Consider the following 15,058-nt stretch of genomic DNA (forward strand, 5'->3'; position numbering starts at 1 on the left):
TGTGCGCCACGGATATTATAGAAAAAAATCTGAACTAAAACAGAGGTTGGAGTGAGATCTCCTCCTTGGAAAATCTGGCCTACAGGAAAATAGACTCAGCAAGGCTGTTTCCTCTGTGCTCTTCATCATTGTGTTGTGATTCTGTCCGTCAGTGTTCCAATTACCTATAAAATGGTTTCTCTTCCTCAGAAGATGTATACTATTTGCTTCAAAGACCTTAACTGGCAACTGACTCCAAGCTGATTATTTCACAGCATGTTCTGCCTAAATTCCCTGTTTACTCTTAATCTCCTAATAGAGACAGACTGTGCCCCAAAGGTTTCTAGAAGGTCACCTGGAAGTTCTGTCTTCTCAGATGACAAATTAAACCTCTAGAAACTTGCCCTTACAATAAAAAAAACCTTGAAATGTCTAACCATGCCATTCACCCTGCAACCATTTCTATGAATAAAACTCCTTTGAACAGATAAGCAAAACTGAGATCTAAGGTCTATGCAGAGCTTTGGATAAGAATAGTATCAATTCAGCTTTCTATTCATGTATCTCATTGTCCTGTTTGCAGTTTCTTCTCCAGGCAAATACTAGTTTGATGGCTTCAACTACTATTCTGTAAAAAACACCCCACACAAACCAAACACCTTTACATTTCTATCCTGGTCAATCCACAGTTTGTGTAACTACTCCATTTAGTGTGTGTACTCCACACTCTTTTTTGAATCACTGCTACTTTCACTATGAATTTGCATTCAATTACATTAAATTTGTCATCTACTGGTCCAGTTAGTGGCAATCCTCAAATGCCTCTGAATCTGGGAGAATCCTCATTATTGATTATATGTTTACCATTTTCAGTCTCACTTATCAACTTTGCTATTGGTATCTCAGTCATTCACTTCCTATTATAAACAACATCTGAAACCTAACCACCTCTCTGTTGCCAGGCAAGGTGGCTGGAACTTCTTTTCAGGTACAGTGAGTATTTCTTACATTACTTATCTCAAAATGGACAATCTGAACAGACTTATCTCCAGTTTTCTTGACTAATTCACCAGCCCCTTAGCCTTTGCCCCAGAACTCTTATCACTCACTGTCTTGTTAAGTTTCAGAGTAACAGCCGTGTTAGTCTGTATTCGCAAAAAGAAAAGGAGTACTTGTGGCACCTTAGAGACTAACCAATTTATTTGAGCATGAGCTTTCGTGAGCTACAGCTCATCTTCATCCGGTAGCTCACGAAAGCTCATGCTCAAATAAATTGGTTAGTCTCTAAGGTGCCACAAGTACTTCTTTTCTTTTTGTCTTGTTAAGGGAGCATTTTTTTGTGAATAGAAATGACTTAGCTACAAAGAAACCATCAAGTCTTCTAGTATCACCTTTATCTCCTTCTCTTTTCTCTGTTGCGACAGTGCTTCTTTACTTATTTCCCTGTGTATTAGAATTCCACTATTTGAACAATCTTTTGAAGATAATGGGTGGGACCTTCAAAAGTGCCAAGTGATTTAGAGGCATACCTCCCTTAACTTTCAATAGGATGAATGCCTCTAAATCACTCTGGCCTCTTGAAACTCCCATCCAACATACACATGAGTTTTCCTTTTGGACAGTACCCTTTTGTTAATCTCTTCATTACATTATCTCCTCAGTGTCTTACTGTTTCCTAGACAATGCCCCTTATGACATTTTGTTTCTGCCATGTGGGCACAACAACATCACAACTGCCAGCATGCCACATCCTTGGGGTATTAAGAAGCAGGAAGCAACATAATGCAGGACCTATGGCTCTCAAAGCAGTACAGGCCTCTCTCAGCCTGTATACACTGAAGGAAATGTCACCAATGAAGATCAATATAGTTAAGAGCCAATTCAGCAAGTCCAGAGCTCCCACAACTCACATCAATGTAGGGTTTTCCAAGGGGCCTAAGGCAGCTAGGCATTCAGTTCTTTGAGATGCCTTGGAAAATACCAGCTTCAAATCTCAATTCCCATGTGTAAATACTATTAATAAATTTGATTTCTAAGGACTGCAGAATGCTGAAAAGAAAAGGAAACCAACAGCCCTGATGAGCCAAGTGACAAATATATATTTTCTGCCCCATTAACAAGCGTGAAGTACTTTTTTCTACCCGTTTGTTGAAATAAAGGCACAGTATGATGCACCTCTGAGTCCATGTACTCTGTGCAACTGGCATTCCTTATTGTCAAATCATGCTCGTCCAAATCACAATATTTGAAAGCTTTTGATCACTAATAGAACTAGATCATTGTCATCAAATAGCCATTAAATAAAACATACGGCTCATCGCAGAAGTTTAAAGAGAAGCGAGTGTTAACAGGTTTGCAAAGGCCATGAAAATGTGTTAGTTTATCAAGTAAACCAAGGATCCTGAGCTGCAGACAACTGAGCTAATGCGAAAAAAGGGCATTGCTGGATTTAACATTACTGTTGTTGGTGGTTGTTTTTGTTTGTTTTTACAAAGAAAAACAGCAGCAAGTGAGGAACAAAGAATAAAAGCACAGTAAGAGTCCAGATATGCTAATGCTACAGTAACATCAAGCTGCAGCTAGGACAGCTGGATGCTTCCATTGTGGCTAGGTACCTTGAGGCTCCATGGAACCAAGGAACAGCAGGCGCTAATGCAAGACTGAGATATGCAGTCTAACAGACTAGACTGTTGAGTGAGAGAGAAAGAAAGAAAGAGAATGAGTGAAAAAGAGAATGAATGAGAAAAAACATGTAAAAAGACAAACACATTTAAAGTATATAGCATAATACACACTTTCAGAAAGCAAGGGGGAATCAGCAAAAACAATAAGGAGTCTGTGTGGCATCTTAGAGGCTAACAAATGTATTTGGGCACGACTCCTCGTTTTTGCCGATACAGACTAACACGGCCACCACTCTAAAAGGGGGGAGTCAGTGATCGAAGTAACACCTTCTTATTTCTAGATCTTTGTTACTGGGAAATCAGATAAGCACTGGCCACCAAAAGTACTGAGAATGATGGTCTTCTTTTACAAAAAGAGAATCAATAAGACCAATCAAGCCTTTACTATTGAGATTTAAAATACAAAAGGGACAAATTCATCCTTAATGAACTCCACTTAGGCCTTGTCTACACTGCCATTTTACAGCAGTGAAACTTTCTCGCTCAGGGGTGTGAAAAAACACCTCCCTGAGCATTGCAAGTTTCAGCGATGTAAAGTGGCAGTGTAGACCGTGCTCCCAGCGCTGGTAGCTACTCCCCTTGTGGAGGTGGGTTTTTTTTACAGCACTTGGAGAGCTCTCTCCCAGCGCTGGTGCCGTGACTACGCGGCCACGGTAAAGCACTGCTGTGGTAACGCTTTAACATTGGTAGTGAAGACATACCCTCAGTGGAGTTACACAAGGAAACAATTTAGTTAATATTGTGAGTACTGTAATTTAGAAGCCATTCCAGGAGAAAAAAAGGGCAGTTTAAATATTTTGTAGTATACGAACTATCTTTCAGAAAACCATACTTGTTTATTCAGTCTCTCATTTTTAAAAAAAAAAAAAAATGGATAAACTCGCCTACAAATCCCTGACAGGTCAATAGTCACCTGGAATACCACATACTCTGCCAGTCCAAACCTTTCCTAAGCAGACAGTGTAGTGTTTTTTGATGTGAACATCATCCTCTGGTGACTTAGCCGAGAGAACTGTACTTACACTTGTACCATGATTTCATGTCAACTGTCTAGAAAAAAAAAGAATTATCCAGCTACATCGCACAGTCTCCCAGAAATTTTTAGAGAGCATGGAAATGTCAGATAAGTCCATTATCTGAAATTACCATGCTCTATAGTATAATTTTCCTGAAGCAAAAATGGAGTAATGCCAATTTAGGGGAAGTTTCCAAACAGTAAATGAGAATTCATTGATCCATTCACTATTCTATTACTCTCCAATTACAACACTGAAATATGTCCTTCCTCTTGTCTGCCTGTTAAGCGTTTGCTTTGATTGCTTTTGATAAACAGCAGATATCATTAGAAACCTTTCACGAAGAGGGGATGGTTTTGCTGTTTGAATCGGTCTTGCTGCAATATGGAAGAATTCTGAGCTCAAATCCAGACTGTTGCTTGAGTACTCTTCTACCCCCATAAGTGAAAACTCATGATCTCAAGTCCAAGTTACATCTACATTCTTAGAAGCCTTTAACTTTTTTTTACCAATGGTATTAAACTTCAGTTTTAGAGAATGGTTTTTGAGAGGTGATAATTCAAACAAAGTAAAATTCTAGAATATCACTTTAAAGTTAAAAAAAAAAAAGGTTGCTCCAGATGCAAAGATGAACATGAACCACTGAAACTGTGAAGTATGAAGGGAGAGAGACACTGCAAGTTTGCTAATGGGTAAAATCCTACTAAGGTTTAAGCTAGAGTGAGAGAGCTAATGGTGCTCAGTTAATTAGTGCTACTAAAAGCTGTGTCAACCTTGCCTCTGTCTATCCTCCTTCATACTAAACCATGCTTTGAGTAACACAGATTAATAGGAAGTTGTTTTAATTTAAAATAGAAAAGCTATTCACTCAATGAAGTGTACTCATTGATAGTTAAACGTTTCAGAATGCACAGACTAACCGAACAAAATATTAGCAATTCCTTTATTAATAATTTTAAAACAACATACCACAGAAACCTTAAGGATGACAGTGTTTAGTCTCTAAGCAGAATTATCCATGGCAATTAGTCCTTAGTAGGTCTGCTCACCTATAAACAACCTTAACGTTACATCATACCTCACTAATTTTACAAATGCAGTTCTGTGGACTATCTATCTATAAGGACCACAATACTAACTAGGACAACCAGATACTTAAAATAGCTTAAACACACACACACACACACACACACACAATTTTACACACACAGAGGAACAGCTATGAACATGTGCTTTTTATAATAAAAAGCACATACTATATGATGACTCCTAGTGATTTCAATAGGTCTTTGCAGATTATCATTTTAATGTGCTTGATATTCTTACTTCCATACTGCATACACAATGGCTTTAAATGAGATGTTACAATGGATACTGTTAAAGCACAGCAAGAATAGTTGAAGTTTCTACAAAGCCACAGCCTTGTCATTGATGTGAGGCAATGTGGACAATGGAAGTGGAAAAACTATATGATATTATCAGTCACTTTATATTGAATTCAAAAGACCTGCAGACCTCACAATATAGACACAATTTATATACAGACACACAGACACAAACACATGGTATAATGTCAGTATTAAAACAGGCAAAAAGAGAAACTAAACTACAATAAAGATAAGGCTGTGATACGAACTGACAAAAGAATTCCAGGTTATTGGTGAGTAGGCAATATTTTGTACCAAGATACACAGGATACAATAACTTGGATACCACATGTGCTCCAACATTTATGCACAATGGGATGAGTTAGGGACAGGTTACCATTTCACAGATGGGAATGTTCTTGGTTTTATACAGTTAACTCAGAACTTTAGTTTTTCTATAGCTGAAATGACCAAAATCACATGAAGACTACAAAACCATCTTAACACTATGGCTAAACTGTCCATTTCCATCCCCCTTCATTTGTTTCAGTAATTTCCAGGGTCTGAAACAATTGCCCAGTGTTACTGAGCTGAGACAGGGAACATAATACGAAGCAAACTGACATGCAGTGAGCCAAACCAATATCAATGTGAGCTCTTTCATTCCCTTGGAATTCATTACAGAGAGATGGGATACATTAAGACAGAACTTCTGAGTACTGAGTAACTTAACCACATTAGACCAGGGTATGAAGTCTGTGCACTCGTTGTTGTGTGAACATAGCCATGTTGTGTACCTGGGTTAATGGCCCACCTTACACTTGATCATAAAAAGATTAGTAAAAACTAACATGACCCTATTTCAAAACAGCTGCCATTGTTCATACATAAAATACACCTTCTCCCTGGAACATTACCAGGCCATTCACACTGTCATCCTTGTATTACACCAATGGGAACTTTATTTACATATAGATACATATAGTCAGAGCTGGGATTTTAGAAGAGCCTAAAGAAGTTAGGTGCTATTAAAAGTTGGGGATCTAACTCCCTTAAACTCCTTTATAAATTTCAGCCTATATAATAATAGGAAGAGCAGGTTTTATAGTCCGCTTAATGCATTCTTCCCAATCTCCTGCCTCCTTAGTAGGGCTGTCAATTAATCGTAGCTAACACAAGCGATTAACACAAAACAAATTAACTGGATTAAAAAAACAGCCATGATTAATCACAGTTTTAATCGCACTGTTAAACAATAATAGAATACCAATTTAAAATAATAATAAATATATTTTGGATGTTTTTTTACATTTTTAAATATGTTGATTTCAATTACAACACAGAATACAAAGTATGCAGTGTTCACTTTATATTATTGTTTTTGATTACAAATATTTGCACTGTAAAAAAAAATAAAAGAAAAGAAATAGTATTTTTCAATTCACCTCACAAAAGTACCATAGTGTGATCTATTTATCGTGTAAGTGCACCTTACAAATGTAGAATTTGAGAGCTTTCAAGTCCACTCAGTCCTACTTCTTGTTCAGCCAATCGCTAAGACAAACATGTTTGTTTACATTTACAGGAGATAATGCTGCCTGCTTTTTATTTACAATTGCACCTGAAAGTAAGAACAGGCGTGAGAAGTAAGAACGGGCTCGGCACTTTTGTAGCCAGCATTGCAAGGTATTTACATGCCAGATATGCTAAACATTTATACGCCTCTTCGTGCGTCAATCTCCATTCCAGAGGACATGCTTCCATGCTGAATTTAAATTGGTATTCTATATAGTTTAACAGTGCAATTAAAACTGTGAATAATTGCAACTATTTTTTTTAATCTCGCAATTGTGTGTTTTTTTTAATCGTTTGACAGCCCTATTCCTTACCTTTTGTTCAATTTCTTCATAATCATCTTGGTAACTTCCACAGGCTGCGCTGGAAGAAGAAGAGAAGGTTGGACCCTGAGAGTAATATTGAGAACTTCGATAGCCATCCCTCCGTAGCTTGTCACATTCTGCACATGGGAGGGGAAGAAACAAAAACACAAAAACAAAAAAAAAGAAGATAGATAACATTTTAATTTCCATTCTCTCGTATCCAGTGTCTAGTTTAAGAAAGGCAGAGGGATCAGTGTCACATCAATTTATTTTTCTCTCTCTAAGCATAAAACTAACTTGATATAAATGTATGTAGTATAAAGCTTGATACATATGAGTCTAATTGTAACTAAGCATTTTGATTCCTGTGTAATGTAATGTACAATAACAACGGATGCTTATCTGTCTGTAGTCATCCCTAATCTTTTTTTCTGGCCAGTTTCTAATATGAATTATAACACTAGACTGCAGACATCATACATATATTCTATTTTTCATTCAGTATGCACATTATATATAGGAATTACACATGTAGATCTGTTCATATATACATACACACATCTACTGATAGCATATTACAAAGGCCAATACCTATTAATTTTTTACTGTACAGCAAACCTACAAAGAAAATACATAATATTTACTTAGAGTGTGGTGATAGAAACTTCTACAGTACATTACCATTGTCAAACAGATTATAGGATACTATTTTGAAGCTCTATACATATAAGTATAGGATAGATATAGTTTATTTCAGGTGAAAGGAGCTCTAGAAATACTATAAATAAGAGAGAGAGCAAGAAAGAGAGAATACTTTTTTAAAGTGTGGTCTGGCTCAGTGTCTTGACAGATGGCAGTGTACTTCAGTACGGAAGATGAAGGTATGCTAGCAACAGTGCGGGTCTCATTTGCCAGGCTGGTAGACCTCCATAATGTGCCCTATACTTGGAGTGATGGTGCTCACTACTCAAGCACCATCTGCTAAGTGGCTTTGGCATTGACCATTCATCTAGCCTCCCAGCCTGAGGAAGACACAACCATTACAGTGTTTTTAGAAAGAGAGGCAGGAGTACAAATTATAGGGATCCTTAGACCCTCAGGTCAGCCTCTGTCAGGCCACGTGGGAAGAGTGTAAAGTGAAGAGGTCTTTCATGTAGAGAAGGAATACAGAGTAAAACTGAGGGAGGGATAAAAAAAAACAACCCAAATTGGCCAAAAGCCCAGTATCACTTCATTTCCCTGAATAAAATTTCTGTAGCTGTGCTCCTGTCTGTGTACTTTTCTTAATTGATATTCAGCGTGATTGTCCTCAAGATGAACAGATGCTGGAGCATAAGGAAATATTAAATGTTCAAGATGCGACGACCAAACTGATCTGCCCAGTCAAACTGTGAGTTTTACATTTCCAGAGACTGAAATCTGAATCTGTTGAGAGATTAGGAAAGCACAAATAAAAATAAGTATTTATTACACCTCTACCTAAGTGACAAACATCTCCTGTACAGTGTGCAGTGTCATGACGCAAACAGCTTTTGTCATTACTTACTGGAGAAGAGGTGTTTTGAGAATTAACAGTTTTGTGCCTGCTTCACTCCTTACCTTTTGACCTCTTTTTTTGTGTGCGCGCGAGTGAGAGAGCGCGCATGTGTATATTATATATTACATACATACACACACATATATATATAGCACACGTGTGTATATTATATATATATATATATACACACACACACACATATATATAAAAACTTCCATTTTTTCTGAATTGAGAGCACCTTTTAAGGAGGAATTTTGCTTGGCGAATCACTTGAAGGGGAAAGGAGTCCAGGAGAGCTGGCTGTATTTCAAGGAATCCCTGTTGAGGTTACAGGGACAAACCATCCCGATGAGTCGAAAGAATAGTAAATATGGCAGGCGACCAGCTTGGCTTAATGGTGAAATCCTAGCGGATCTTAAACATAAAAAAGAAGCTTACAAGAAGTGGAAGGTTGGACTTATGACCAGGGAAGAGTATAAAAATATTGCTCGGGCATGTAGGAATGATATCAGGAGGGCCAAATCGCACCTGGAGCTGCAGCTAGCCAGAGATGTCAAGAGTAACAAGAAGGGTTTCTTCAGGTATGTTGGCAACAAGAAGAAAGCCAAGGAATGTGTGGGCCCCTTACTGAATGAGGGAGGCAACCTAGTGACAGAGGATGTGGAAAAAGCTAATGTACTCAATGCTTTTTTTGCCTCTGTTTTCACTAACAAGGTCAGCTCCCAGACTGCTGTGCTGGGCATCACAAAATGGGGAAGAGATGGCCAGCCCTCTGTGGAGAAAGAGGTGGTTAGGGACTATTTAGAAAAGCTGGACGTGCACAAGTCCATGGGGCCGGACGAGTTGCATCCGAGAGTGCTGAAGGAATTGGCGGCTGTGATTGCAGAGCCATTGTCCATTATCTTTGAAAACTCGTGGAGAACCGGGGAAGTCCCGGATGACTGGAAAAAGGCTAATGTAGTGCCAATCTTTAAAAAAGGGAAGGAGGAGGATCCTGGGAACTACAGGCCAGTCAGCCTCACCTCAGTCCCTGGAAAAATCATGGAGCAGGTCCTCAAAGAATCAATCCTGAAGCACTTGCATGAGAGGAAAGTGATCAGGAACAGCCAGCATGGATTCACCAAGGGAAGGTCATGCCTGACTAATCTAATCGCCTTTTATGATGAGATTACTGGTTCTGTGGATAAAGGGAAAGCAGTGGATGTATTGTTTCTAGACTTTAGCAAAGCTTTTGACACGGTCTCCCACAGTATTCTTGTCAGCAAGTTAAGGAAGTATGGGCTGGATGAATGCACTATAAGGTGAGTAGAAAGCTGGCTAGATTGTCGGGCTCAACAGGTAGTGATCAATGGCTCCATGTCTAGTTGGCAGCCGGTATCAAGTGGAGTGCCCCAAGGGTCGGTCCTGGGGCCGGTTTTGTTCAATATCTTCATAAATGATCTGGAGGATGGTGTGGATTGCACTCTCAGCAAATTTGCGGATGATACTCAACTGGGAGGAGTGGTAGATACGCTGGAGGGGAGGGATAGGATACAGAAGGACCTAGACAAATTGGAGGATTGGGCCAAAAGAAATCTGATGAGGTTCAATAAGGATAAGTGCAGGGTCCTGCACTTAGGACGGAAGAACCCAATGCACAGCTACAGACTAGGGACCGAATGGCTAGGCAGCAGTTCTGCGGAAAAGGACCTAGGGGTGACAGTGGACGAGAAGCTGGATATGAGTCAGCAGTGTGCCCTTGTTGCCAAGAAGGCCAATGGCATTTTGGGATGTATAAGTAGGGGCATAGCGAGCAGATCGAGGGACGTGATCGTTCCCCTCTATTCGACATTGGTGAGGCCTCATCTGGAGTAGTGTGTCCAGTTTTGGGCCCCACACTTCAAGAAGGATGTGGATAAATTGGAGAGAGTCCAGCGAAGGGCAACAAAAATGATTAGGGGACTGGAACACATGAGTTATGAGGAGAGGCTGAGGGAGCTGGGATTGTTTAGCCTGCAGAAGAGAAGAATGAGGGGGGATTTGATAGCTGCTTTCAACTACCTGAAAGGGGGTTCCAAAGAGAATGGCTCTAGACTGTTCTCAATGGTAGCAGATGACAGAACGAGGAGTAATGGTCTCAAGTTGCAGTGGGGGAGGTTTAGATTGGATATTAGGAAAAACTTTTTCACTAAGAGGGTGGTGAAACACTGGAATGCGTTACCTAGGGAGGTGGTAGAATCTCCTTCCTTAGAGGTTTTTAAGGTCAGGCTTGACAAAGCCCTGGCTGGGATGATTTAACTGGGAATTGGTCCTGCTTTGAGCAGGGGGTTGGACTAGATGACCTTCTGGGGTCCCTTCCAACCCTGATATTCTATGATTAAATGGAATTACAACTTGCAACCAGAGAATAATTTGGCTTTGTTTTACTGTTTATTCAGAAGGTTCTCAAATCTTATACTCTACCATCTAGATTTTCCCACTGATTCCTCTACTGTTTTCAATAAGACATCCATAAAGTAGTTTGTGGATGGCAAGGAACATCATACTCTAAGACAGCCTCCAAAGCAGAAAGCCCTTTTACTGAATACAGGAATCTAATTCCTTGAGACAAAGCCTGTTTTAAATCGCAATGTTTTTAATGGAATGCAATACCAAGTTTCACAATTAACTTGGGGGGGGGGAAGGATTATGGCACATGATCTTTCCCGCCCCATGAACCTCATGAATGCATCATATTACAAGGCCACATATCCGGTTCAAGGTCTGGTGTTCTTGCTGTGAAGTCGCACAATTGTCTTGGTTGCTAAATCATGGCTTTGTACAATAAAGACAGGGTACTGTGTTTAGTGGGCCTTTCTGCTAGTATGTTCCAATCTATCCTCAAGAGCAGCTACTTTTTACCTCACTGTAACTAAACCGGGAACACCTAAGATGAAGAAGACAAATATGTAGGATGATACTGCAAAAGACAACAGACCCCAAATATTACCCCCGAAAAAAAAGAAGGTGCAGCTTTTAAAGATAAATTGCAAAGTAAAATAAAGAAGGTGTGTGGGCTGTAGTTGTTGTGAGTGTGACAGATGGCAGTTTCCTGCAATGTCCTAGTTAAACATCACTGAATTAAGTTTAAGTATTTTAGGAGTACACTGTATTAAAAATGCAATTGTTTACGCATAATTGAGGGATTGTATGTAATCTCATGAAGCGGGGGACCACAGCCCTCCAGGAACTAAGAATAGTGGGGAGGTGGTTAGACAAATTCAATCAGGTTGAAACACATCTAGAGAGCTACCACCACCTGGAGAGATGCTCACATATACTGGTTCAAACTGGATTTTCTAAGACTAACAGAGAAAGAAAGGATTTTTGATTAACCAGCTTGAGTAAAAACTGACTCAGGACCTTCTCTCTGATCCAGCAAATGGACAGGACCTCTAGTCCAAGGTGGGCCCAAACCTTAGGGAAGTGTTGGAAGGACTAATCACCAACCAGAGCCATAAGAACAAGAACGGCCATATTGGGTCCATCTAGCCAAGTATCTGGTTTTCCAACAGTGGCCATGGCAGATGCTTCAGAGGGAATGAACAGAACAGGACGATCAAGTGATCCATCCCCTGTCATAGAATCATAGAATATCAGGGTTGGAAGGGACCTCAGGAGGTCATCTAGTCCAACCCCCTGCTCAAAAGCAGGACCAATCCCCAATTATATCATCCCAGCCAGGGCTTTGTCAAGCCTGACCTTAAAAACCTCTAAGGAAGGAGATTCCACCACCTCCCTAGGCAATGCATTCCAGTGTTTCACCACTCTCCTAGTGAAAAAGTTTTTCCTAATATCCAACCTAAACCTCCCCCACTGCAACTTGAGACCATTACTCCTTGTCCTGTCCTCTTTCACCACTGAGAATAGTCTAGAACCATCCTCTCTGGAACCACCTCTCAGGTAGTTGAAAGCAGCTATCAAATCCCCAGCTCATTCTTCTCCTCTGCAGACTAAACAATCCCAGTTCCCTCAGCCTCTCCTCATAAGTCATCTGTTCCAGACCCCTAATCATTTTTGTTGCCCTTCGCTGGACTCTTTCCAATTTATCCACATCCTTCTTGTAGTGTGGGGCCCAAAACTGGACACAGTACTCCAGATGAGGCCTCACCAATGTCGAATAGAGGGGGACGATCATCCAGTCCTAGCTTCTAGCAGTTAGAGTTCAGAGATACCCAGAGCATGGGGTTGCCTCCTTGACCATCTTGACAAATAGCTACTGATGGACCTATCCTCCATGAACTTATCTCATTCTTTTCTGAATCTAGTTATAGTTTTGGCGTTCACAGCATCCCCTGGCAATGAGCCCTTGTTAGAGTTAGGCGGTGATCTCTGGTAAGCTTATTAGCATGCGTGTAGGTTCTTTTATTGTTTGTAATATATTTTCTCTGTAATGCTTTTATCTTAAGAATAAAAGTGCTTGCTTAGAGTGAACTGTGTGGTAACTTCTAACCATTGGCAATTACATTGTGTACCATCTCTGAAGAGGGAAGTACAGCAATCTTGCTTAGACAGTCTGTCTTTTGCTGGGAATATCACAGCATAGTGATCAGACTGTGCAGCATGGAAATATCGTGGTCGGGGTGGGGTTGATGGTTGAGGAGTCTCAAGTTTAGAGTGGGTAGCCCTTGCTAGACCACAAAGAGCAAATACAGCTTCAGTTGCCCTGAACTGTGACAATTCGTTTTTTAGTCTCTGTATGATTTGTAAGTAGAGTTGTCCAAAATTCTTCACATGGAACATTTTCCTGTTAGAAAAGGGGTTTAATCAAAATCAGACTTTTCCACAGATAAATGCTGATTTTGACATAATTTTGATTTTCTGAACCAGAGAATCTAATGAAAAATATCCTTCCGACATGTTGAATTGTGGTGTTGAAATTTCCCATATTGACATATCCAATTAGATACTTTTTGGAATTTTCCATTTCACAAAAATTTTCTATATTTTGCCTTTTTGTTCCATTTTGCAATGGAATGTAATTTCAAGATCTTGACATTTCTTGTGAAAGGAAAACACAACATTTCAAATAAGTCTATTTATAAGGAAAAACTAAAAGGTTATTTGAGTGGGGAGGCACAGACAAGGATTTTTTTTTTTTTTAAATTAAGGCTTTGGAAATTAAAGTTTTCTCCATGCCCAAAGACTCGATGGATGTCTGGAGAACTAGCACATTTATAACATCAGAGATTATTATTATTAAATTTCTGGGTGGCCAGGAATGTGGTAGGTGCCTCACAAAACAAGTAAAACTTAGTCACTGCCATGAAAAGTGTACAGCAGGACACAAGTAAGGGCCATAAACAGCCAAGGGAGAAGGTGTGAAAAGGAGAGCATGTCCAAAATGGGTTACTCAGTGGGCCACGTACACTTCTCGATGAGATTGTTACTTGGATTTTTGTTACCTTTCCTCCCATCACTTTTTGTAAGCTTTGCAGCAGCTGTGAGTATTTTTGTGGGATTTGAATGCAACAAGAGAAGTGGCTTGGTAAATAAATTGAAACAGGGAATTCCAAACATAGAATGCAGTATGGGAAGAGGCACAGAGAAGCCTGTGAGAGAAGGAACCAAGGATAATATTGCTGCTTGTGTCAATGGCAGACTACAGAGGGCTGCAGAAGCCGCAAATGAAGGCCAGGTCAGAGATGAAGGCAGGACTATGCAAAGTTGAACCTTGAGGATGAAGACAAAAGAGGAGGTTACTTATCTATAACTGGAGGTTCTACGAGATGTGTGGCCCTATCTGTATTCCACACGTAGGCGTGTACGTGCGCCATGCACCTAATCCGGAAGTGTTTCCCAGCAGTGTCCATTGAACCACATGTGGGATAGTGCATCTCCTTGTGCTCCCATCCGAGAATATTAGATGTAGTGCAGGTTGATGCCACACCAGTTTCCCCTCATATGACTGCATACTCTTCTCCAAATCAGAGGGAGGGAGGGCAGATAGTGGAATAGATAGAACTTGAAGAACCTCCAGTTACAGGTAAGTAACCTCCTCTTCTTCGAGTGATGGTCCCTATGTGTATTCCACATGTGAGTGACTTGCGAGCAGTGGTCAACACAGAGGTGGGTGTGAGGATACTAATGGAACTGCCATCTGCAATACAATATGGCCCATGGTCACACCCACTACTGCCACATGCATTATGGCATAGCGTGCCATAAATGTGTGGACAGAGCATCATGTTGCTGCCCAGCAGTTGTCCTGCTATGGCACATCCACTACTGAGGCTGAAGAGGCAGTCTGCACCCATGTAGAATGGGCTGTTACTCTGCTGGAAGGAGGAAGGTTGGAGCATTTGTAGCACTCAAGAATGCACACTGAGACCCATTTAGAGACCTGTTGGGACGAGGGGGCCTGTCCCTTTAACTGTTCAGCAATGTCAATGAAAAGACTCAGCAACTTCCGAAAGGAACCTGTGGAGATGGAACACCAGAACGCGTTGAGGGAGTCCAGGGCAGGGCAGGGCAGGGCAGGCTTGTGGTTTTGGATGGAACACAGGCAAGTGGATGGATTGATTGAGATGAAATTCTGACATTACCTTAGGAAGGAATTTGGACTGTAGACTTAAGG

General features: G+C 40.4%; 1 protein-coding gene across 6 annotated transcripts in view; it reads right to left on the bottom strand.

Annotated features, from left to right (window-relative positions):
- The window catches only part of NHSL1 (NHS like 1), a 265,999-nt gene that overhangs the window by 37,738 nt on the left and 213,203 nt on the right, over positions 1–15,058 (bottom strand). For all 6 annotated transcript variants that reach the window (XM_084622655.1, XM_084622654.1, XM_084622657.1 and 3 more), the window contains one exon: positions 6,936–7,063. In XM_084622655.1, the coding sequence (XP_084478781.1) occupies positions 6,936–7,063 (128 nt within the window). The remainder of the gene's footprint in view (positions 1–6,935; positions 7,064–15,058) is intronic.

This window comes from Lepidochelys olivacea (genome assembly GCF_965140295.1).
Source record: "Lepidochelys olivacea isolate rLepOli2 genome assembly, chromosome: 3".
Classification (NCBI taxonomy): Eukaryota; Metazoa; Chordata; order Testudines; family Cheloniidae; genus Lepidochelys; species Lepidochelys olivacea.